The sequence below is a fragment of the Pagrus pagrus genome (genome assembly GCF_965226575.1).
Source record: "Pagrus pagrus genome assembly, chromosome: 7".
NCBI classification, from domain to species: Eukaryota; Metazoa; Chordata; class Actinopteri; order Spariformes; family Sparidae; genus Pagrus; species Pagrus pagrus.
Genome location: NC_140191.1, coordinates 10,861,561 through 10,886,816, shown reverse-complemented (window position 1 = coordinate 10,886,816; position 25,256 = coordinate 10,861,561). Strand labels below are relative to the sequence as shown.

Below are 25,256 nucleotides of genomic sequence, written 5' to 3'. Positions count from 1 at the left end.
TAAAAGGTAGTGTAGTAGTAAGTATAAAGTAGCATGAGATGGAGTAAGTAAAGTTCAAGTACCTCGAAATTGTACGTAGAGTACTTGAGAAAATGTACATAGTTACTTTCCACAGCTTGCAGCCACTGCTACTCAATGCTGACACCCTTCACTTACATAAACATAAAATAATTCAGATATAAACTTATAAGATAAACATAATAAAAACACTACTAGAACCTTTGTTTATGACATATTTTAAAATAACTGACGTGCATGACCTTAATTAAAAAATACTGTATATAACATAATATATTCAATATAATTTAACATATTTTGTGTCCTGAATTTGTTTTATTCATGCAGTCATCAGGTGTTTTCAACATCCCAGTGGACAAATGATTTATTTCTATAACACCTTGAGAAAAGGATGCATCTGTCAGGGATGTTGCTCGTATCTTGTTGTGTCAAGAAAGAGGAACTTGAGCCTCCACAAGAGGGAGACACTAACTCAGACACTGCTTTACCAGGTTTGTGTTGACACTGAAATCTGATTATTGTGCACCATTACATGTCACTTCCCAGCTGTATTTACTTTAACTGCAACTATTAATAACTACTTTAAAATCGTATATATGACTCAACAAAAACACTTTTTCCAGTTGTGCATGCTGCAGCTTGCTGCAAAAGACACATATCAAAGCCACTTACTCAGCAGCCAAAGACAGAAATAGTTTGTACTGTACTGTCCAAATGTATCTTCCCTTGATCATTATTCGAGTCTAGTTGCACCTTTGCTCTCTTGCCACATGGGGGCCTCATTTCATTGGCTATCTGGATATCTGTGTCACTGACGGCTGCTCTCTGCAGTGATCATGCATCATTGTCTCAGAATACCAAGCCCCCAGATATTAAAAGGTTATAGTGAATTTTCTGTTTACATTTTAAGTGTGTGCTCTTATAGATCATTAACCCCTCAGTCAATGTTTCATTCATTCAGCTTTCATTAAGCTCTGTCAAGCATGTGTTCAGGTTGAGACTGGCTGTAACAGAGGTAGGAAGGCCTGTGTTTTTCCATACACAGTGATACCTAATGTTAGAGGAGACCATAATGGTTGAGTGCCTTGACAGCTGCAGACATGTTTGTGTAGTGCTAGGGTCTTTTAGGGACTTTAGACACCAAGCTTGACTTTCTGTTGCCAGCTCCACACTTCAGTGGAAAGAGGAAAGTCCCAAATTGACCCTGGTAATCAGAGCCTTGGTCTGAGGGTGGAGTAGGATAAGATTAAAGTCAAGGAGATGAGGTGTGATTTCTGTATGTGTGTGGGTGCATATGCATTGATTGTGTACACACATTTATGGCTTGTACGTGTGTTTGTGATCAGTTAATCTGGCCGCATGCAGAGCAACAGTGCCACGGCATCAACCGATCAGTCAGTCAGATTCTTAGTATCTTCTCTTTCAGTTCTTCCTTATTCTTCTTTGAGGGAGTTCAGCTCTGAGTGTCCTGCCTGGTCACATATCACCAACCTGTGGCAACAGAACAACAAATACATAAACGATCTGACTGACACTGTGCATGCGATGGTCTGCAACATGCAAAGTCTGTGTGCAAGTGCTAAACGATCTGGAATTAAGCGTCAGGCTTACCTGAGGCTCCATATATTGTTTATTTATCATGTTATCAGTTCACAATTTCACATTTCTGACTTTAACAGAAAGCTGTGATTGCAGAGGAGTACAAGCAGCTGTAATGTGCCACAACTGGGACAATATTGTCCGTTATAAAGTTGATTCATTTTTTTTATTTTTATTGATTCCTGTAGGGAAATTCATTTTCTGCATTCAGGCCATCCCACAGCGAGTATATGAGGAGCAGGAGGCAGCCACAACTCCACTTCTAAGCCTCGGTTCAAATCAAATCAAATCAAATCAAATTTTATTTGTATAGCCCAAATTCACAAATCACAGTTTGCCTCAGAGGGCTTTACAATCTGTACAGAGACGACACCCTCTGTCCTTCGACCCTCGATTCGAGTGAAGAAAAACGGTTAAAGGCACTGACACGACGAATAAACTGTAATAAGATCAACAAAAAATAGGACATCGGGTTATTGTTTTTGATGTTAAGATCAGCATTATGACTGCTGACCTGAGGCACTGAAGCATGTGATCAAAATAACATAAAAAAAAAATCCCTTCCATGACATCATTAAGAGAGAACAGAAAAGTTCAAAAAGGAAGTCGTCTCAAAAACGGTTATAAATACGGTAATACACCTCATTTTGTAATCAAAGTGTATAATTCTTCACTGCATGTTGTTAAACCTTCTGATCTATATAAAGTGGAACAGCCTGTTGGGCTTTAAGAATAAAGGAAAGATATGCACTTTTTTGTTAAACTAAGGGAAGGTTTTACTCTTTCTGCATGAGCCATGCTCTTCATGCTGTATGAAACTATATATAAACTGCTCCAAGTTTGGAAACAGGAAGGTTTGCCAACAGTAAGAAAAAGAAAAGTACAGTGAAAATAAAATAAAAAAACCTCTCACAGATTTCATGTTGTCAGTGTCAACATCTAAAGTTCAGATTTAGTCCTGTTTTTCTGACCTGCTGTTATTTCTGCACAGCCCCAAACAGTCGCACCGACAAAAGCATCGACCCGTCTTTCCTCTTTGAACTTCTTGAGAAATTCAGCATGAGATGTTTTGAACTTTCATGCAAAACAGACAGATGTCAGAGAAGTCGGAAATGCAGAAATTATTGTGAATTCAAAGAAGTGTTTTGTCTTCTCTTCCCTCACTCAAACTCAACAAACTCGGTCGCGTTGTTTCGGTTTAAAGAGGAAAGCACCAAGTGTCAGTGTGAGCGCTGGCGCAGCTGCAGTGTACCTGCAGTTGTTACCATAGGTGGCAAGGACGCACATCATCCTCACCAAACCTCCGCCGGCTCTTCCTCGAACATGAATGGCTTTGAATGTATTCAATGAATTTGAACGCGTTATCTAAAGACACACAAGTGACACAAAAGGAAACAGGGGTGATGATTTGATCGCTTCCCATTTCATCTCATGGGGATGGGAATTGCGCACTAGTGGACACTTTGGATGGACTGATCTCCTCCAAGCTGTCACTGAACGTCTTGGAGGTCGCCTTTTACGCGCACGCACCTGAAACTTCTTCAGCTCCTGCGCGCCTCGTCCCCCGGTTGATGCCGAGGATCATGACCATGAACGGTGACCAGCAGTCGGTTGCCACGGCGCCGCTGGATCTGCGCACCACTCACCGAGAGCGTGGGAGCGCCGGCCCGGGGACTCCTCCGGACTGCAAAGGTAGCGCCGGGGACGCTCGTGTGACGGGCGGCTCACCTGCACCTCCTGCGAGCACAGGGACGGACACCCTGGAGATACGCTGCCCGGTCAGAGGCGCACTGCCGGGTACAGAAACCGGCGCTCCTCGCAAACGACCAGCGGACAGATCCTCCTCCTGGCTTCCTTTTAGGAAACGCCGGTTTCATGTCGAACCGGAGAGCCAGAGGCAGTCACCGGCTCCAGCACAGAGCGAGGACCGCTGTTCCCCTGCGGTCGGAGCGGACTTAACATCCAGGGGAAGTTTTCCCGATCGAGCCGCGGATGAAAGCAGAGTCAGCGCAGCACCAGTGGCTCCCAGGCGGAATGAAGAGCCAGCACACAGCCCAAATGGTTTTCCCATACGCATTTTGCACCCCTTTGATTACGGTAAGCGTTCATTTTTTTGAGCATTTTAAGCCCCTAAATGCAACAAGAACAATGTCTGAACTTTGTTAGGCTGCAGATTTTTGCAGATATTTCTATAAAGTTCTCATCTGATGTATTTTATTTGCTTATCTGCTTGCTTTATTTGCTTTATCTGTTTTCCAAGGAAACTCTTATTTTGTAAGAACAACTAATCTATCTACAGGTGACATTTATATGCATACGTGGTGAAGGGTAAGACTAAGTTAGAGACACAGTTGAGAGTTCAAAGACAAACACACAGGCGCTCTCTACATGATATCTCTTGTATTACTTGCACAATGTTAAAGCTATTTTTACAACAGTCCAGCACAGCTCACCCTCCCCCTTCCTCAATATCTTAAGTCATTAGTGTGTGACAGATGTAAGAAATGACAGTGGAGTTGCAGTTCATGTTGCAGTTACTCTACTGAATCAATGAGAAAATGTCCAGTCAGCAATTCTGCAGCCATTCTCCCTCAATCAGTCTCCTGCACTGACAAAACTAGCTCACTCATAGCTAAATAGGATGCATGCACACACGCATGCACAGATAGACAAAAAATAGACTTGTTCGCCATGCCAGCCTTTTCATTTGTCATGCATCTAAATCATTTTCTTCTTTTTTTCTTTTTTTGTCTTCCTCTTTGCCTCCCACTTGTCTGTCTCTGCCTCTGTCCTCCTCAGGTCCCATCCCAGTCTACTGTTTGCCGCCCGTCCCAGAGCCGAACCACCCTCTGGCCCACCAAACCGAAAACCTGCTGGCGGGCATCGCTCTGGCCACGCGTCAAGATGAAGATGGAGACACGTATGTTGATGTTTTTGGGTTGGAAGTTAGGACATCAGTCTTCTTGGTGTATAATTTAATCACCGCTCACATATCCAAGCCACTGATGCATAAAGTAAACTTAAAAGATTACTGTGATTCATCCGCCTCGCACATCTTCAAAATCGTTTCATGCCGGGCTGCACTGACAGGCGACGCGTGGCACAATTCACACATTTGAAATCATCAATCAAATCACACATTCATAAGTATTTATAAGATTTCCCAGCTCACGTTTGAGCCACTGTACATAATGAGCCAGAGATTAATAGTTTTAGTTTAATATGCACAAAATTCTGCTTGGAAGCGGTGACGCACCAGTTGCAAACTAGCTAAATATGAAAGTAGCACACAGCTTAAGTTAATGCTTCAAAGAAAGGTCAATTTCAAGGTCTAAGCTTGATGCATATTGTGTAAAAGGTCAGACTTCTGCTTTAAACTGAGATACATATCTATCTGTACCTTGATGTCCTCGGTGGTGACAAGAAGTAATTGGATATATGTTTTCACTACCATAAAGATGGAATGTGGATGTGAATAGCGGGACAAACATATCTTAAACATACTACAAGGAACTTTTAACTGGTTCTGAAACCGTCTCAATTTGATACTAATTCCTCTATTTTACCTCTTTAAGCAAAAGTAACTGCTCTGTAGTCTGCTGTACCGTACGGCACTTAAACAAAGTTTGCTTTGTTTCACAATCGTCATCTTTTGTCCAAAAGGCTGCCAGAATCAACAAATAATGAAAGTTGTAGATTTAAACGTGCATTGTTTAAGATTTGGCCACCTGTCGAATTCATAGTCCAAACACACAAACGCATATCTGCAGTGTAATTGTTAAGCGCTGCTAACTGTAGCTGCCGTTCATTTAACCGCACTCATTTAACCGCGCAGCTAGCCGTTGTATTACTAATAGGCAATTGTTATTAGCTGTTTCTGTCCAATCTGGACAGAGTCAGCTAATAAAGATTGTTGGTGTTGTTTACTATTTGACGACCCCCTCTTGAGGTACAATGTGGCTAGGAGCTAGCTGGTTAGCATGCTGACTTCAGTAGATATCCCTGCAACACAATACATGGACATAGAAAAAGTATGTCTTCACATTCACTTGATAATTTTATGTTAATTTTTGAATGTTTTAAACCAAAAACCGAACATATTGCACCTTTAACCTTCAGTAACATAAAAAAATGGCAGATTATATAAAATGTCAATATTTGTACAGTATTTCAGCTAACTTCCCAGTTTTCACACACAATGTGTGCTTGTTTGCCGATTCTTGCATCTGGTAAGTGTTTCTGGAGCTGCATTCTCAAATTGGTCCTTGCATGAACCAGTAAGCCTTTAATACAGCAGATATTATGTCTTGTAGAAGTAGCAAGTGACAGAGACAGAGTCTTTGGCATGTTAAAATGTCCTGCATGAAATAGTCCAATGACATTTTAGTCTGTATCATAGCTTCTTACCAGCCAATGACAGACTGTAAATTATCTTGAAGCTGTTCCCAATGTAAAAATGTGATCAGACCTGTGCCAAGGCCAATAGTTGCTCTACCTTAACATTCAAATCTGCAAGCGCAAACTTCACAACCAGAATTATGCTTGTTGAATTATGCTTGTTCCTGTGATCCTTCATCTCTCGTTAAGTTTTCCGGGTTTTCCCATGAATACACTGTCCCCAAGTGTACTACTTTACTAGGCCAAATGCGGTATCTCACAATGTTAACGAAAGCGCCCCGTGATTCGGATCTGCTCCAAAACTTAATGGGTTCTTCCTTGCCCCATGCTCCATCTTAGTTAGCATGAATATTGTTGCAGTATGTTTTCTGTAATCCTGACAAACAGACAAACCAAAAAAACAAACCAAACTGAAAACATAACCTCCTTTGCTGAGGTAACAAGTGAATACAAGTGACTCATTGGGTTGGATCCAAACAGCACTAGTCTCAGCTAGTGACGGTCTGACCTCATAAACAAAGCGCTTGGCGTTGCATAACCTGGATGTGGTTTGTGAGACGTTTGTGTCGTCTGAGTTTATTTGTTATAGTCTCTGTGACTCACCTGGTTCTGCAAAGTGAACAGGTACAGTCAGTGTCCCTCAGATGCCAAACCAAATTCTTTGCTGTTGTTTCACTTCCTATGAGGAAAGCTGGTTTAGGGTAGATTAGGAATGATTCCCTGGAAACCAAAGCACTTGAGTCTGAGCTGCTTGATTAAATAGACATTGCATGTATGTGTGTGTTTGTGTGTTTTGAACAAACTATAATTTTACGTCGACTAGTATCGTAGGGTGTAGGATGGTTGGGGGGGGGTTAGGGATAAGAATACTGTGCACAAGACTCTGGAGGAGTTTTCAAGACCACATGAAAATGCAAATATTAAACTTTAACGCATGATTACTTAAATCCACCCACACACTAACTGTAATGTCAAACTGATACAAGAAAACACAGACACACACACACACACACACACACACACACACACACACACACACAATCATGTGACTGAAAACACAAGCATGTCCAAGAATTAAATGGCACTTTGATGTTGCGGTTTCAAAAAGTATCAGCATCATTTGCATCCATTTGACAAAAAACTCGTGATGACCAACATTTAGCCGAGCCATAAGTCCCGTGACATGTCACAGCTGCTCATTGTCCCTTATCTTCTTCAGAGACTCACAATCACTGGGAGGTATCGGTTATTAACAGACAGAGATGAGTAAAGAAGGTGAAAGTAATATATGTTGACTCTTACTTTTTATACTGGCCAAGGTATGAATCTGCATATTTTTCAGACCATGTGGCGTCTTTAACACTGCTGCCCAATAGCCAGATTTATTTTTCATCTTCAATTGCTGTATCATTACAACTAAGTGTTGACACTCCACACTGGAACATTGTATAAGTATGTTATCCAACTTGACAGGGCAGACATAAAGCTGAAATAAATAAATGATATGAACATTTTCTCATTAGTGGTTACAACAAGGCTGCAGTGCAGAGCCTTTTCACAAAATCTAACCCCTTTGTAATGAAGCCGAGACTGTGGCTAGCCTGTGTAGGGCCTCCTTGTTGCTTTGCGGTTGTTTGAAACTTTGTGTAAATTCTGCAGAAAGAAACATTCTCAGCCCCCCTGTCTTTTTCACACTGTCTTTATGTATATGAGTGTATGTGTGCGTACATGCGTGTATGCATAATTTGACTGATGTTGTCGAGCACGCGCCTGCTGACGTCAATTCGTCGCTCATCCTCGGTTCTCAGCGTCTCTGAGCCCCTTTAGTTTCGGGAAAACCAGTGAGTGCTCAGTTTTTAAACACGATTGCGGTTTTTCTCAGGTGTCTCTGTCTCTCTCTTTTCTTCACTGTGTTTTTAAATGAATGGGCTCAAAAAACCCAAACATCCGCTCCTCACTTCCTCATTTACCGCTTTCTTTCTATCAGCTTCATCTCTCTCTCTCTTTCTCTCTCTCTCTCTCTCTCTCTCTCTCTCTCTCTCCATTTATGTGTCACTTGCACACACAGTCATTCGTACTTGTGTGCAGATGTGTGTGTTCAGCTCCTACAAATGAATTTCTACATGCTTCCAGTCAGTCAGTGCATTTACCTGCACACAAACACTGAGCTAACAAACAAGAGCCTGGGAGAAACATCTTTACTGGGTCATCATTTTACCTGCTGACCTAGATCATTTCAGATTACTATGGCACATAGTTCAAATGTATGTCTATCAAAAATACTGTACAATAATCATAGTGTTGGGTATAAATTCTTTTACAGTATTTTAATTCTGCACATGTACTAACCCAGATGTAAACCTTCAACTTCTTTTTTTTTTTTTTTTTAAAGAAAAATACAAAAACAAAAACATGACTAAAGGTCACACCAGTGACTCTGTGAGGTTATGCACAGCCATAGTGATGCTTTGAACTGAATGCTAACATCAGCATGGTAACATGATCCCAATGATAGCGTTCAGGTCATGATCTTTAGTGGGTAATGTTTTGATGTCATTCAAAAAATACACAAGACGCTGGACAGAAGCAAAAGTCAAAAGTAAAAGCAACAGTCCGCACACTAGATAATGCTCCTTTTGGGCTTAAACAGATGTCATTTTCAGACAGCCCAACGTCTGAAGACGGACTAGGGCGCAAAAGGTCACTCATGGAGGTAATAATTGTGCATGGGAGCATTATCCAGAGTGCTCTGTTTTTGTACTTTTAGCAGGTAATGTTTACCATGTTCACCTAGCGCGTTGGCCACATTATTATCATATACGTTTTTTTATGTTTACAACAGGCCTCTCATTCACACACACTCACACACTGATGGCAACAGAGCTGCCACGCAAGTTGCTTACCCGTCCGTCAGGAGAAGTTTAGGTTTAGTGTCTTGCCCAACGACACTTTGACATGTGGTGTAGGAGGAGCTGGGGATTGATCGAGTGGACGGCCCACTCGACCGCCCTAGCTGCAACTGCCCAAAGGTTTTGGAGAAAAAAAAAACATTTTGGCATGATGGAAAGTCAGGGGATCACCAAAGTGATTCAAATTCATCCTGAGCCATTTGATAGTCAAATGCCGACCACATGCAGCGCTAAAGGAAAAGTCAGGGGATCACCAAAGTAATTTGAATTCATCCTACAAATTCCATGACAGCCCATCCGTTTTGATCTTCATCAAGGAGGTTATGTTTTCAACCATGTCCGTTTGTTGGTTGGTTTGTCAACAGGATTACACAAAAACTACTGGACAGACTTCCTTAAAACTTGGATGGTAGATGGGTCTTGGCCCAGAATAGGCCCTAATATCTTTTGGTGCAGATCCAGATGACAGGACGGATCAAGGAGTTTTTTTCTCACTTACTTAATGTTGCGAGATAAAGCGTTTTTCAACCTTTCCATTAACTTGAGTGCAATTTGATGTTGATTCTTGAACCGATGAGTTGAAGCAGTCAGGGGTTGTTGAAATTTAGAGTGATACAGGTCTATCAGGTTTGATATTGAATTTGGCTTGATTGAATTAAAAAGGGCTGTTGGGCCGTGGCAGAGGTATGTGCTCTACTAGGTGACGTTCTAGTTTGTGAAATGTCCTTCTCCGACATGTTTTGCTGTCACCCAACACCGTCCGACTGATGTTTGGAAGAATGAACATGAGTCAGTACTAACTATGAACAGTATTCACTTGTGAGCCCAAGATTTCTGTGGACCTTCACGACATGATATTTACAGATTAATGATTCATATCTTCCGAGCACTGAGCTCAACTGATCCCCCATAAGGGAAGTTCAACAAATAGTTGCTTTTAAATAGGAGCTTTGGAGTGGCATCACAGATTCGACGCACTCAACTATGGGGCAGTGTTGAATAAATAAAGGTAAACAAAAAAAAAACAATTGTCTGACTGACTCAAGGTTAAAAAAGATGTTGCTGTAGATTGCACTATGATAGCTATGTAGACTGTTGTAGATGTGACCCTTATGATGAATGTAGAAAACAGATCCCACAAAACAATAAACTGCTCGCTCCAGGTTTGCTCGCACACATTTCCCCCATGAATACCTTTATCTCACCATCTTTTTGCGACGAGTATGGCAGACAGTACAATGTGACCGAAGCCGTCATTTCTTGTTAACTGGACTGAGGTGCGTCTGCTTCTCATTTGTTTACTATTCACACACATGCACACACACACACACACACACACACACACACACACACCGAGACATCACCTCATGCTCAGCTGGTCCACAGACCACAGGATATGTTAGGCTTCAGTCTGATCATGTCATCTCCCGTACCAAAAAGGATACCGCATGAGGCTGCCTTCTCTCTCTGGCTTCTCTTTTTTTCTCACTGTCTCTTTTCTTCTCTCTCTGTGTTAATGCTGCGGGCTCGGGACTCCTGTCTGCGTCAGTGCTGCTGTGCTTGAGGTTATCTGGGGCTGTGGTCTGCCCCACTTCCAGGAACTAGAAACAGTACAGTTTCAACTTAAGAGAAAAGGAGAGAGATGGATGCAGATAGAAGAGAGTATAATGAGAGAGAGAGAGAGAGAGAGAGAGAGAGAGAGAGAGAGTCATTTTAGGCCTCTATGAAGGTAGCTATTGAAGATACTAATTGAGCTCAGTGCTCAGCAAGATGAGCTTTGATTCAGCACTTGTTCACACTGAAAAACTACAGTACAAGTTGACTTTCTGTTGATCAGATCATATAGTCATACCTGAACACCCTGCAACCATATCTGACTGTGGATAAACTGTGTCATGATCGGTCACTCCAATCACTGTAGGATTTATTGGTGAGACACTGTTTTTTTATAGGCTGGTGACATGTACAGTAAATTATGATAAATATAACTTTGATGATGCAGATTCTGTCACTGTGCTGAGCTCAGTTACAGGAACAGGGACCAGCTGAGGAAAGGGCCACCACGCTCACTGCTGTTCCAACGTACACTTCTGCTTTTTCTGCTGTTCGCTCTGGCGTCAGGAGCAAATCATATGATTGTTTATTGCAGTTGCAGTTCCAACATGCAGTAGCACATCATTTTTTGTTTTATTTTCACACACACTGCAGAGTCGATGCCTATGCCTGCTCATGCATGTGCATAAGAATGCATGCATGCGATTTGCATTTCTCTTTAATATCGTTTAATTATATACACAGGCAGCAAGTTTTTTTTTCTCTGCAACCACCAAGCGAAGGTTGGCATGTGCTTATCCTTGAATTGAAGAGACCACAGGCATTATTCTGTTCAAACTTGCCTTCATGAAGCTGTTAAAGAATTTGAATATAGAGATTGTGTAAGCTGTTTTCTTTGATTGGTGAGATGATTAGAGTAATGTGATACTGTGATAAGGTAGATGGAGAAATATGTAGATGCGTACATACATATGTGAAGAACATTTCCTTGGACTGCACGCCAGTTTCGATAAATGTGCAGGAAACTGTAGAAAGTGTGTGACAATGTAGAACGTAGCATGAGTGTTTTCTCAGAGAGGTTTTATTAATTTTTTTTCAGGCAGGAAATTACCGCCGTTAATGACTCCATGTCACTGGGACACATCGCTGAGAGGAAGTGTTGCAAATGCTTTTGTCATTGTAAGAACGTATTTTCTGACCTCAAATTCTGTGCAAGGGTACTTTTAACTTCTCTAGAAGCGTCCCTGTTTCCTGTCGCACGGTTTGTACTGTATGTCTGATTATGACTTATCCATTGGATGAAGCTAACTGAGTGAACCTACAGAAAGCCCCTGTGAGAAACCATACAGCTTAATGGCTGGATTCTCACAGCACACACAGCAAGATAAAGAATGCAGCCATTGTTACTGACAACAGGAAGTGACATAAAACCAGTCGAGCTCTTACTGGAAGCTGCTTCTTCTGACAGAATGAAGAAGAAAAAAAAATTAAAACTGCTACACTGTTTTCTATAACATGCCCTCCCCCCTGCTTTTTTTCTGCCTTTCCCTGTCCTAAACTTTGGCCTGTGTTTGTTCTTTCGCTTCACGTAGAGACCGCAGATAGTGGTTTCCCCCTTAGTCTTGATAAGGGTGTGATAAGAGCCCTGTGAGTCATGCCTGTACATCTGTGGAGCTACTTGGTACAACTGTCAGCAGGATCATTTAGATCAAGTGATTTCGTAGAATCTGCTGCTTCTGATCACAAAAAATGAAGTTTTTCACACGTTAAGTTTAAAGGCCATGATGAAAATGTGTGATTTTCATCTGAAATGAAAGTGAATAATGAATATTAAAGTGGTAGTTCAATAGCTGCTTGGCTTAGAATAACCAGAAATGGGGATCTGGCCTGGCTCTGTCTAAGGTAACAGAATCCTTCTTCTAGCACATGAAAAGTTAACTTATGAAAAAGGATTATGGGCTGCTCTATCAGTGGTGGCAAACTACAACTCTGGAAAAAATTTAATGTGAAATACAAAAGCCTTTATTTCACGAAGACTACCCTTGTCTTAGACCATAGTCCTGGACATGTAGAGGACCAAGATGTTCGCCAGAAGTGGATCAAGTCATTATTGATTAATTATTATTATTATTATTATTATTATTGTTGTAATTTTGACCCTCAATTTGACCTGCACTTGGCATTTTGTTACCTGGTGATTAATGAAATAATCTTGAATATATCTTTCCTGTGATGAGTAAATGCTGTTTTTGATTGACTATGGTATCTAGTACAGTAACAGTTGTATATTACAGACGTCATCACATAAAATGTGTCTAATATATAAAATCTGAATAATGTTAAGATAACCATACATATAAGGTACCTTCATCAGTAACTGAGGGCCACTGTCTAACGTCTTTAATCCAACTGCCCATGCTGCTGTCACTGTCAGCAAGCAAGTGTAAAAACGAAAAAAAAAAAACGTCACTGTGAGGTCGCAAGGCAACCAGCTGAGACTCCATGAAGTCTCTGCTCTGGGACCACAAACAGTCCAGCACATGACCCCCGTATAACCACAACCTGTAGTTCTTAGACTTGTTATACAAAATGTGACATGGGGCGACCTGTAGAGCACGACTGACTTTATTACTACCATAAGGGAACGTTATTTGTAGTTCACTGGGTTCACAGCAGTTCACAGACGCAAGTTTTGAACAAAAAGTATAACTGCCATCGTCGGTCATGCAGCACATCCTCATAATCACATCACCAGTATCTCTGTGTCAGAGATAGGTGACATAGGTCAGTCATTTTCTACCTCAGTCAAGAAGTAATTTCCAAGAGTGTCAGTGGGTCACAATGTCAGGAAAATCTGTGACCCAGTTAAATGCTGGTTACTTAATTAGTTAGTTAGTGGGAAATTCTTTATCTGTCTGTTTGTTTGTGTATTCATTACAGAGCTCTTCATATAGCTGTGGTGCAGGGGGAGTTGACCATCGTCTACAAACTGATCCAGCTCCTGTTGTGGGCTCACAGAAGCCTTGATATCTACAACAACCTCCGTCAGGTAATGCAGTTGACAAATTTGTCACATTTCTGTCCATTAAAGCACAAATGCAAGATCTCACAGCCGCTATTATTCCTTTTACAGATGTCAGAATTCAAATCAACAGTTTGAAATTTGACGCAAAGTTTTGTTGTCCTTTTTCAAACGTGGCACCCATCCAGTCCACAGAAAGATTTCTTCAATGTGTCAGCTCAATTTGTAACACGTATGAAAGAGGTCTCAGCATTAGTCAGTGTAACATGATGAAAGATAGACGCAGAATAGAAGAGCGAACGGGGACTTCTGCCCCGTCAACCACAGCATGTAAAACACATTCCCCTGCCTCACCCTTCTGATAACAGTAACATGGAAAAGAATGAAAGAGGAAGTGCCTTGGTTTCCTCCTTGCCTTGCAGCACGTTATCGCATACTCTTACAGTCAGGGCGGCTGATGGTTATGCAGTGGAATTCACCCTTCCTGGTCTCTCTACCTGTACTTGCCACAAGCCAAAGCCATACACATGCTGGGAAGGGCTAATCGTCTTTTCCAGCAATCTGTTTTGTTTTGTACATGGTTTTTCTAGTACTCAGTGTGCCTATAGGAAGGGGTTTTTCAGGGTTTGCATGCTGGATTTACAATATTGTGAAATTCAAAGGAGAGAGTCAGGATGATTAAGCTGAGCAAACTCCCATGAACTCTCATGAACTCTGCAGTCATGTCTCACGTCTAAAACCACATGAACAGGATGGAAAATTACATGACAAAGGTTGCAAACATGCCACTTTTAACTCTACTCCAGCATATCATTTGCTTTTCTCTTGCATATAAACAGTCTGCAGTCTGACTGAAGCTCTTCGCCCAGGGCAACTTTGGCAGTTTGCAATGATATTAATGGAAAATGGACTGACTGAGGTGACTAATGTGACTCTGCCCTTCAACTTCCTACATAGTAACCTCAACATAAGGGAGAAAGCTAGAGTGGTGCTTGATGGGAATGTGTACAAGAAATTATCTTGTGTTTCACAATTCAGGGCTCTCCAAACCACTGACATTAAGTCAACACTTCCACATTATCTTTGCCTCCATCATATCCACTAGGTATGAGAATTTTTAAGCAATATCCATATTTGAGTACTGGCATTAAATTATTATCAAGTACTTGACTACACGCAAAAAAACCCCAGGGTAGGATGTGGTCCGAAATGAACAAATAAGATAAGGGTTAGGGGTAGCAACACATCTTAAACACCCCTGTGAATAGTAACGGCAGCCTTGTCCCCACTTTGCGGCTCAGCGATGCGCTTTCCTCACACATCTTCTCATCTTTAGTAGATGTTTTTCCCAAGAAACACCATCAGCTCGCCGAAGCAAATCTAAAGCCACCATTTCTATGCTGAGCTGGCTAATCTTCTCTGTCCTGGTGGCATCACGATGAAGCGTGCTAACATTCCTAGCAAATGAGTTGATGAGAGATTGCATGTTATCGGTCTCAGAGTTCCTGTTGTTACGCGGTGGTCGGACATACACTGATTACATAACTTGCCCACTGCCCCAACTGTTAATTAGCTTTTTTAAAAATCGATACTTAGTCAGACGACGGACATTACAATTACAAATTGCTGCAGGCGTCGAGTCAGTGCAGCAGCAGAGTCGCAGCACAGAGTAACAGGAGTCATAGTTCACTTGTAATGTGAAGAAAGTGAGGATAGTTGACGAGACAACAGAGGCGGAAGATTTGTTGTCAGAGCGAAAAGCAAAAGCGCCTATTTGGCAATATTTTGGATTTAAACCTAGTACTAATAGGGAACATGATAATGCTTATGTGGGAAGCCTGTCGCAGCAGCTCTTCGTCTAACAGCTCCTTCTTGTTCTATTAGTCACACAGACTGAAGAAAACTACAACCTAACACATTTTAGATTGAACCGCTGTCGACACAACCGTTGTTTTGCTCTGTAGACACATTTATAGACACATCCTGTGACTAGGCTACTTCAAAATAAAAGTCAAGTTGTGTTTCACCAAGTAACTGCTTTTAATGCGAAGCTGCAGCTGTAGGACATGTTCAGTTTGCATTTGCAGTACATTAACACAGCGCTCTACAGATAGTGAGCGTCTTTTCTTGTAAAAAGCCTGTGACCTAGCTATTACCCTTGTTGTCACAAGCTTATTAGTCAGTGAGAAAATTTCAAACACAATGAAACACAACTTTAATGTTATAAAGCTTGCACTGCACATTAACGGTAGTTATTTTGTTGAAATTATTCTTCAAAAAACTAAAAACATCACTCTTATACCTGCTGGTTGCCATTCTGCCTGTAACAGCAGGTTGAGTGATGCCTGACCGAAAACGTTGGATATTACTAAGCGCAGCTCTATCATGTTTTCTATATGGATCTTTGTGGACATCATAGATTGCAGTTGGAGCACTGTGCCCTGTTCAGAAGGTGTAAACGTTTAATATAGAGCAGGGTCTGTTTACTTTTGTATTTATTATTCAAAAAAATGTGATTACACTTATACTTGAGTACTCATGCTCATCCCTAGTCTCTACCTCCTGCTCTGCATTCTGCCAGCGTTCTGTCTTTCATCCTTCAACAGAATAGTACCTGAGTCGTGCAGAGCTTTAGTTCTCAGGGCTGGGGTTTCACACCACACAGGACACCACGGGCTCGCTTACCAGAAATAACGCTGGTGCTATCATCGGCTGTCGTCTTTCCTCATCTCTGAGGCTTGACAGCAAAGGCTTTTGATATCCTGTGTGTGAAAATGCATGCACGCGACACACATACACAGACTCACTTTTCACACACTCACATGTATTATGCCAAATGCAGTTATCACCAAAAAGGGAGATTTTCGGGCTCAGGTCCCGTCACAGTCATTTGCCTACCAGATAGTGTGGTTTTAGCTCAATACGAGGTAAAAAGACTTCATCAAAGTGAGGCCAGGGAACTTTTTTTTTTTCATTTTTCGAAACACAAAGTTTACCAGACGGACCCGAACACATTTTCTGGCACTGGCCAACTTCCCAGAGACCAACAAAAAAACAAAATACAGCTTTTTCCAATATTGATGACAAATCCTGAGTTTCTGTGGTTTGCATAGGGAACTTTCTGACAGAGTGTTACTATCAGTACCGTAATTGAACAATAGTGCAAGTGTCAGTGCTTGATTTGCCTTCCACTCCGTGCACTACTATGATGATAGAGACAGCTGTTTGATACTCCCACACTGGTCATGCATTCAGTGTGGCTGCACAAACACACTCTGTAGTAGTTTTATTTTTTCTGTACTTGCTACAGCCTATCGTGCAGTGCAAGGCACTGACACTAGTTGCGTTTGGGGACTGAATCCCCAGGGGCCACCCACACTAAAAGATGCACTAATGATCATGTGATTTAGATTAAAAACATTCACTTAAGTGCACGTGTTACTGCTCCAATGCAATATGCAGATGATGCGCAACAATTCACTAACAGGAGAATGGTTCACTGTGCTGTTGAAATCTTTTAATTCAGATTCATGTCAGTTCATATGAAACTCTCGCATTGTTTATATGCATGCTGCTGGTGTGTGTGTGCGCGTGTGTGTGCGTGTGTGTGTGTGTGTGTGTGTGTGTGTGTGTGTGTGTGTGTGTGCGTGTGCATGTGCATGCACAAGCAAGACATCTGTGTGTGTTTGTGTGTGCTTTAGTATCCTTGTTCCGAGAAGTCACATGACCACACCCCCCCTCCCTACTTCGCTTTCGGCTGTTTCTCAACATACCTTGTGCTGAGGGTAGTTTACAGGGACTTTCCCTTGCTTGCGCGTGTCTCTCTCTCTCTCGCGCGCTCTCTCTCTCTCTCTCTCTCTCTCTCGCTGTCTCTCTATCTGTCTCGCTCTCTCACTACTGTCTCTTTTTTCATATCTCTCGCTGCATTAATCGTGTGAGAATTTAAAGTCCTTAACCATAACTGATGAACTGGCTGATGCTATCAGTCTAACTGTCAACAACACTGACGTATGAGGGTATGACGTTTATTTGTGCATCAGCACTGGCTTTACCTTGTAGTGTTCACTGCAGAAGAACAGCCTCTGTCTCTAAGTGTTGCCTTCCACCTTCCTTTGTGTTTGGCACTGCTGACTGCCCCGGGCTGTTCTTCATGCCCAAAAAAACCCTCCTCTCTTCTCTCATCTTTTCACCTCCTTCATGTTGATCCACTCATTTTGCAGGAATGCAAGTGTGCGAGGACAGACCCAGGGGAAAGAGAAGGGATTTTCCCTTGTTATCCTGTCTTTCCCCTGTACTCCCCTCTGCCATTTCCGTTTCTTCCTCATTCCTCCGTCTCTCCACCCTGTTCCCCCCCTAACTCCCTTCCCAGCCTTCCTCTTATCTTTGTTGGATTTTTGTTTTAGTCACTCTGAAATCCTTTACAGGAAGCCACAGCTAGACTCTGCCAACTCTGAGGGGTCTATTTTGAAGGCCTTAAAAGGCCTTATTGTGGAAGGTGATTTGTTAAGTTCTGGAAATTAGGTAGAGGATACTACCATACAAGCTTCATTAGTGTGTTGTGGGGTCAGAATAGTAGTATGGCTTTTTCACAATGTTGGTTCAACAGTGAATGCTGATTATAGGAAGTCCAAAGACACATTTTACAGGGGAATGTGTGTGTGTGTGTGTGTGTGTGTGTGTGTGTGTGTGTGTGTGTGTGTGTGTGTGTGTGTGTGTGTGTGTGTGAGTCACAGGATTCAGGGAAACAGGAGCTGAGGGAGGAACACTGGCATTGACACACTGGAGGAATTCCACAAAGACGCTCTCCCACTGTTAAACTACTTTTTTTAATAGTCTTTACTGGAACCCCTTACGCACACTCGCGCACGCACACACACACACACACTCTTGTACAGTAGCAATATAGCAAAAGCGAAACTCGGAGTAACTATCTGTTCCTGATTGCTGGGTTTATTGTGTAACTTGAATAAAAGCTAAAAAGTCCAGGTTCAAAGACTTCCCTTTATGACTCAAGTTCTTTGTTCACCATTGCTTAATTTAAACAGCAGGTTGTCAATGACTCCGTGGTCAGAGCTGACATAATTATCAACAGGATGATACATGCTGACCTAGCCCAAAGGAACATCCTATATTGCTCAAATTATTTCATTAAGCTTCATCCAGGCAAGCACCCGGTGAACTGTTTCCTTCTCAGAGCAGGTTCCTCCTTCTTTTGCATTAATCACACAGCCTCATGCGAGGGTTGTTGCTGTTGTTTGCTCTGTGAAATACGGTGCAAAGGTCTCATCTGTGACAGTCAGTCACTTTGGTTTAATCGCTAACAACTTTAAATTTTAGCACTGTGTGTGTGCATGTGTTACTGTATATGTGAAGATTGCCACGTAATACCTGTGCCCACATCTCATGATCTGATGTGTAATAACGACAATCGTACAAGACACAGTTCCTTGTTTATTTTTGTTAGGCGTTGGCCCGTACTTACCGGCATTGTTTCTCTGACCTTTAACCCGTCAAACAGGTTGGAGATGAAGGGAGGCCTTTAGTAGAAATAATAAAACTCTTCCTCCAATCTCAGTTACAAGATGTTGGCAAGATGTTTTGCAAGTTTTTTTTATTTATACCGTGCCACATTTCCTGTCAGGTATTCATTATTTTCCCCGTATGGGTTATGTTTTTGTTATTCTTAATTTGTCTGTCTGTCTGCCAGCAGAATATCTCAAAAACTGAAACGCTCCCTCAAGTCAATAAAATTGTTTTTATTTTTGTCCCTACACTTAAATGTTAAAGCTTCACTGTGTAGATGTATGTGCAGAGTTTGACACTAGAGGGATGTGTTCACTAGGCATAGGACAATAGGAAAAGTTCATGTACATGACCAAAATAATTGTGATTGACGATATTATCATGATAATCATTAACATATGCTTAAAACTCTGAAAAATGGCACAAAAACTGGAATCACCTTACCTTACATTACCTAAGAAAAAATATTTTGATTGTATGAAAGACAGGACACCCCTCCATATCTCAAAATGAATCAAGAAAGCAAGCCACTTCAAGTCACTCATGTAAGGATGTTAACAAATAATTCCGATAATGGAAATTTATAATAATGGCTAGAGACTTCTAACAGTATAGGACAGCTAGCATGGCTCATCCAGAGGTAACGAAATCCACCCGCGAGCACAGAGCCCAAAAAAACTCTAGCAAATGAGGTGACTTGTTGTTTTAATACATTCAAACAATATACAACGTGTCAATTAGTGAGCTTTGCAGGTGCTAGTAAATTAATTTTGTAATCTTAAAACCGAGCCAGACCAGCTGTTTCCACCAGTTTTCAGTCTTTATGCTAAGCTAAGCTAACTATCTCCTGGCTCTTGCTTCATATTCACCATACAACCAATAGTGGCACCGGTCTTCAGATTTCACGCTCCGTCAGATAACAAATAGGTGTAGCTAGCCAAATGTCAAACTGCTCCTTTGATCGATTTGCAATTTGGAGATGGTCAAGGGACCAAATGATTAGATTTGGTGGAAATCCGGATCTGGGATTTCCACTATTAGATGAGCATCTTTAGTCAGAACAATGACACTAAAACAGACACTTGTTTCGAAATAATGACATCTATACAGGATACGAAATCTATTCATCTCAGATTTTAAGAGATAGGAATGATGTCTTTGATGGAAGTGGTGAGTGGGAGCATTGTTCAACATTAGTGGGGGGGTTCACGCTTTGTGAATGCAGTGTAGTGTGTGCTGCAGTGTGAAAAATGAAAACTATTTTGAGAGACAGTGTATGGCTTTTTGTGGTTATGGACCTCAATACACTGTTTTGTCTAAGCTGTAATTTTCTCTCTCATCCTCCCCATCAGACGCCCCTTCATCTGGCAGTGATAACCCAGCAGGCAAACATGGTGGAGACTTTGTTGAGGGATGGGGCCGACCCAGCTGCCTTGGACCGTAACGGCCAAACAGCGATCCACCTCTGCTGCGAATACGACCAGCGTGACTGTCTGTCTGTTGTCCTCTCCCACTCCTCATCCTCCATATGCCTGGAGATCAGAAACTATGAGGGTAAGTTGTGGTCTGCTGAAGAAGCATCTTGGTATGTATTGTGTTGAAGATGTTATTGACAAAGATCTGAGATGACTCATTAGCTCTTCTCGTGAAGTTATTTAATCACACAAAGCCTTTTTATGTTTGTAACCATTTCCTCCTCAGTGATTTCCCTGTGATTAACTTAATGAATACATGTCAAGTCATTATCAAAAGAGAGTTTGGTACATTGGTATATAATAAAAAGACATCTCAGCATTGCTAATATAATGATATACAAATAATTGTGACCCAGTTTACATTTACATCTATTGCTTTTATAAGAGTTGTTTGCAATACATTTACAAGAAGTAAAATGATAAAATAAGTCAGCAACCATCAACATGGTGATAAAACCACTCAGACTGTTATAACAAAATGAATTGCTTTGAAGACAATGATCCTCTATCCAGTCTGGTAACATAATAAAGTGCTACAGGAATGAGTCCTAAAACCCGGAACCCTGTTAGCATTTTTGCACCTCCGGTTCCTGAGTGTCATTTTTGAATTGGTTTTTGGTTAGATACCTAAATTAATGTTAGTGATTGTCACGTTTTGTTCTGCAACATAAAATACATTAGTCTTATTAGTACATTAGACTACAGAAGTCGTAGTCTTCGGGGACATTAAACGTTATACAGCCTAGCTTTGGCTTTCTACTTCTGGTGATCACATTTACGCTTCACAAATCATAGAAGTGGTATTCATAAGTGAAAAGGATCTTCCTGATCATTATGTGTAACTATCATAATCTTTTTCGGCAATAAACTGAAATCCAATGGAAAAATCTCACTTTGGTCCAGGGTACAAGGGCGATGCTAACTTCCAGGTTAGCCTACAAAAATATGTCATCCCTGCAGCACTCTATAACGACAACATAGACTGCCTTACTAGTGTTTATGCATAACAGTGTGTTGGGCGATATGAGAAATGTGAACCCTCTTTCAGGTACGTAGCTTGTTTTGGGTGTGTAGGCGGACAGAGAAGAGGGCACGTCCTTCCTCTGTGGTTTGGTGTAACGTCACATCTCAAATCTCCTTTGTGTATCTGAACAGGAGACATTTTTACTGTGAAAATAAGTGTGGGTACAAGAGAAAGCCCCCAGAATATACACAGGCTGTGTGTCTACAATGAGTACTGTCTACGAGCAGTTTTGGGGCTGAGTTGTATGAGAGCAGATGTGTTAACGTGCCAGACACAAACAGAAATGTGGTTTGAGTGACAATATCCTGCAAATTCTCTGGTATCTCAAAAAAGGACTGACAAAGATGAAGACAAATGAACATATCACACCATTTCTGAGCTCTCTAGACCAGCCTCCGGTGTGTCATATGACTGAATTTTGGATGCTCCTGCTGGTCTGCAAATCTTTCAGTAGAAGACATCTCTCGGCCCCTCGGGTCATCTGCAAACCCACAAAGTCACAGAATTAAAGGGGGGGCTACTGATGAAGTGTTTCAGGCACTACAGGAGCAGTGTGTGGGAGAGAGGAGCTTTCGTAGGTGTGGACTTTGGCCTTTTTTACTCTCAAGATCTTTTGTACCTACAGTATATAAAACCCTCAGGAAAAAAACCCTCCTTTAAATGTCTCACGCTGTACTTCATCCTCTAATACTTAAGGAAAGCAACTAATTTGCCTTTGTGTAAAAGAAAATGCTATATACCGTCTTGCCTATGCCCCAAAGAGTATATACTTTGTGTGGAGTTAGTATAGTATACTTTATCGACAAACAGTATGTATAAGCTTGTTTTTGCGTGTGTTAAAAAGTTCTGCTTTGTCACTGTTCTCAGGTTTGAGCCCTCTTCACTTGGCTGTGCTGCGTGGCCGCAAAGATTTGGCCAGAATGCTGCTGGATGCAGGAGCTGACATCAACGCTATGGTCAGTCCCTTTGTTTCACTGACTCACCTCTGACTAAGTTTCACAACATCAACTTTTTTTTTTACATTTACCGTCTTCGCATCCTCTGACTTTTCCCATGGTGCTTTTTTTTTCTAATCAGGACATCAAAAGTGGTCAGAGTCCTCTCATGCACGCGGTGGAGAGCAATAAGGCAGACATGGTCCACTTCCTCATTGAGGTAACAAGGGTGTGTGGGTAGGGAGGAGGGAGGGGAGATACGGGTTGTGACTCAGCTCTATTTGATATGTTTGATTTTCTCTTTCCAGCTCATCACTGAGTTTGCCATTCTTGTCTAGCTTATAGATAAGACCTTCAAAGAACCGGAGCAAAAATATTCATACTTCAGCTTTATTATCAGAGCTTGGGAGACATGTTGTTCATGGGCAGAATTATCTTTTCTCCTTCGTTCATCTCCCCTATCTGATCTAAATCTCCTTGGATCTATCTTTGGTTTCACTTTCCATGCTGAAACTGCGTCCAGTCTGGTTTTCTTTATGAATCACATCTGTGTCAGCTTCTCTGTTTTTCTGTTGCAGAGTGGCTGTAATGTCAACAGCCAGTCGTATAGCGGGAACACGGCCCTGCACAGCGCCTGTGGCCGAGGTCAGGTGGACACGGTGAGGTTGCTGCTGAAGAGCGGAGCAGACAGCAGCCTCAAGAACTACCACAACGACACCCCCGTGATGGTGGCCAAGAACAAGAAAGTGAGCAAGGAGATGACAGAAAGGGAAAATATGCATTATAAAGCATTGCACCTTGCTAAAACTAACACTTTTACTCTATTGTTTGTTTTAGTCAAAAAGCCTTTGAGTCTACCCTTTGTGACTGTCTTGAAACAATGATGGAAAATCCCATTTATTTTCTACTTCACTTACATCAGAATGAATGCAAAGAGTTGCAAGATCTGCTTGACTCAGCTTTGATTAGAATAGTGGGAAGGAATAGTTAGAGCCATAAATGGAAAGTAAATGTGCATACCCTTCCCTCTAGAGGTCAGACCTGGATGGTGCAGTGTTCTCTCCACTAGTAGGAGTATTTTTTTTATTGTAGATCACTGTGACACACAGACAAGGTTGTAACAGAATGTAAATATTTTGCAGATAGCAGATGTGTTACGAGGGAGAGGCTCCAACCAGATAAGAGCTCAAGATCAACTCTGTGTGTCCATCTCACCACATGGGAGTAACTTAACGGAAAATGGTAAGAGCATGCACAGAAGTTCACACAATGGGTGGGCGGATCAATCCCCAAAGTGTTCATACTACCGATGTGCACTCTTGTTTTGAATAAAATGGATCCATCACATGTTATATCGCTTTCTCTGCACGTGTTAACTCTGCGTAGTGCTGCAATATTTGCATCTCTGCTGCTGTTGTGTGTTGCGCACATTGATCACTTCTTTAGTTCGGATAAGTCACATGACGAGCATTTGTTATTCATCATTAAAAACTGTCTTGATAAAATGTACTACAAGGTGTGTAACAGTTATTTATGTCATTATCACAAGATATCAAATATTGTTGTCCTGAGATTACGAGATAAATTAATCCAGTGTCATGAGAAAACAAAGGGCCATCCCTCTTATTGCTTATAGCTTAATGTTTGTATGATGTTAATGTTATCTGTGATAAAGACATAAAAAAAATTGTATTTATCACGGAAATCAATGGAGGAAAGAACATGTTTGACCCATGATGGTTTAGGGTTTCCATAGATAACTACGATCCTGGCCCTCGTACTTGGTGTCAGATCATAAAACAACTCTGTGGCGTGTCCACTCCTCGTTCACACACAAGCACACGGTCACTAAAATCACAGTATATCATTTGTACTCTTTGTGTCTCCCTCAGGGTCCCCATCTCCCAACCATAGCCGTGGATGTTCACCTTTGACCACACCACACACCCTTAATCGTAGCTCCTCCAGCTCTCCAAAGACTCCATCGCTTTTCCATCCATTTTTCTAACACAAAGTTATTGTCCAGCGCAACTCGCAACTACCTCCACACAGCCAACCACCAAAGAGGCTTCACTGCCTGAAGGGGACATTCGGGAGAGACGGTTCAGCCAATGGGATGAAAAGCCTGCACCTGGTATTCGACTTCCCTACACGCTGGCTGTCTTTTCCTGGGCTGCATGACAAGAGACAGTCATAGTTGGCAGCTCTTCTTGGGTATCGATGCCTGGACAGAGTGTGCCTGCATCCTGCCTGCTCATCCAGCTGCTGTTGTGGGCACTCCACTAATGACTGGGAGCAAACTGGTGACCTACAAGCTGCTGCAGCGATCAGCTGGATTTCTCTACATGGACCAGAAATGTGCCACTGCATGCAATTAGGGCCGAAAATAAAGAACTGTTTTGGAACAGAAATGATGGACCTAAGCCCTTTAAAGTGTTTTGACCTTTACTTCAGTAGAAAGATAGAAGGAAATGAAGGGATCACATGCAAGAAATGTGCCAACGTGGACTAGAACTGGGAAAGTTTTGTCTTTTAAATATCCAGTCTGCTCACTGTAAGGCTCGCTGATGTACATAACTTTACATGCTTAATATTGCACAGTTTAATGCCTTTCTTTCTGCTATTTTTTACAATGTTCGTCAACATTATCTACCAGGTCTGTTTGTGTGCATGCGTGTTGTTGTATCACTGTATAAAGTTGAAGATATTTTTTATATAAAAGTCGTCCAACAGGTTTACTTGTGGCTTGTGTGTTTTTTTTGTCAGCTCGTCCCACAGGAGCGTTTGGGAATTTGAAAG

The 25,256-nt window shown here is 41.7% G+C and overlaps 1 protein-coding gene across 1 annotated transcript; it reads left to right on the top strand.

Moving 5' to 3' along the window:
• Nucleotides 1-2,531: 2,531 nt before the first annotated feature.
• bcl3 (BCL3 transcription coactivator) lies at nucleotides 2,532-25,191 on the top strand. The gene is made up of 9 exons (XM_084358408.1): nucleotides 2,532-3,714; nucleotides 4,417-4,537; nucleotides 13,419-13,527; nucleotides 20,376-20,577; nucleotides 22,390-22,478; nucleotides 22,600-22,677; nucleotides 23,036-23,203; nucleotides 23,600-23,699; nucleotides 24,350-25,191. The coding sequence occupies exons 1-9, from the start codon at nucleotides 3,189-3,191 to the stop codon at nucleotides 24,463-24,465; spliced, it is 1,509 nt and encodes a 502-aa protein (XP_084214534.1). The 5' UTR covers nucleotides 2,532-3,188; the 3' UTR covers nucleotides 24,466-25,191.
• Nucleotides 25,192-25,256: the final 65 nt, after the last annotated feature.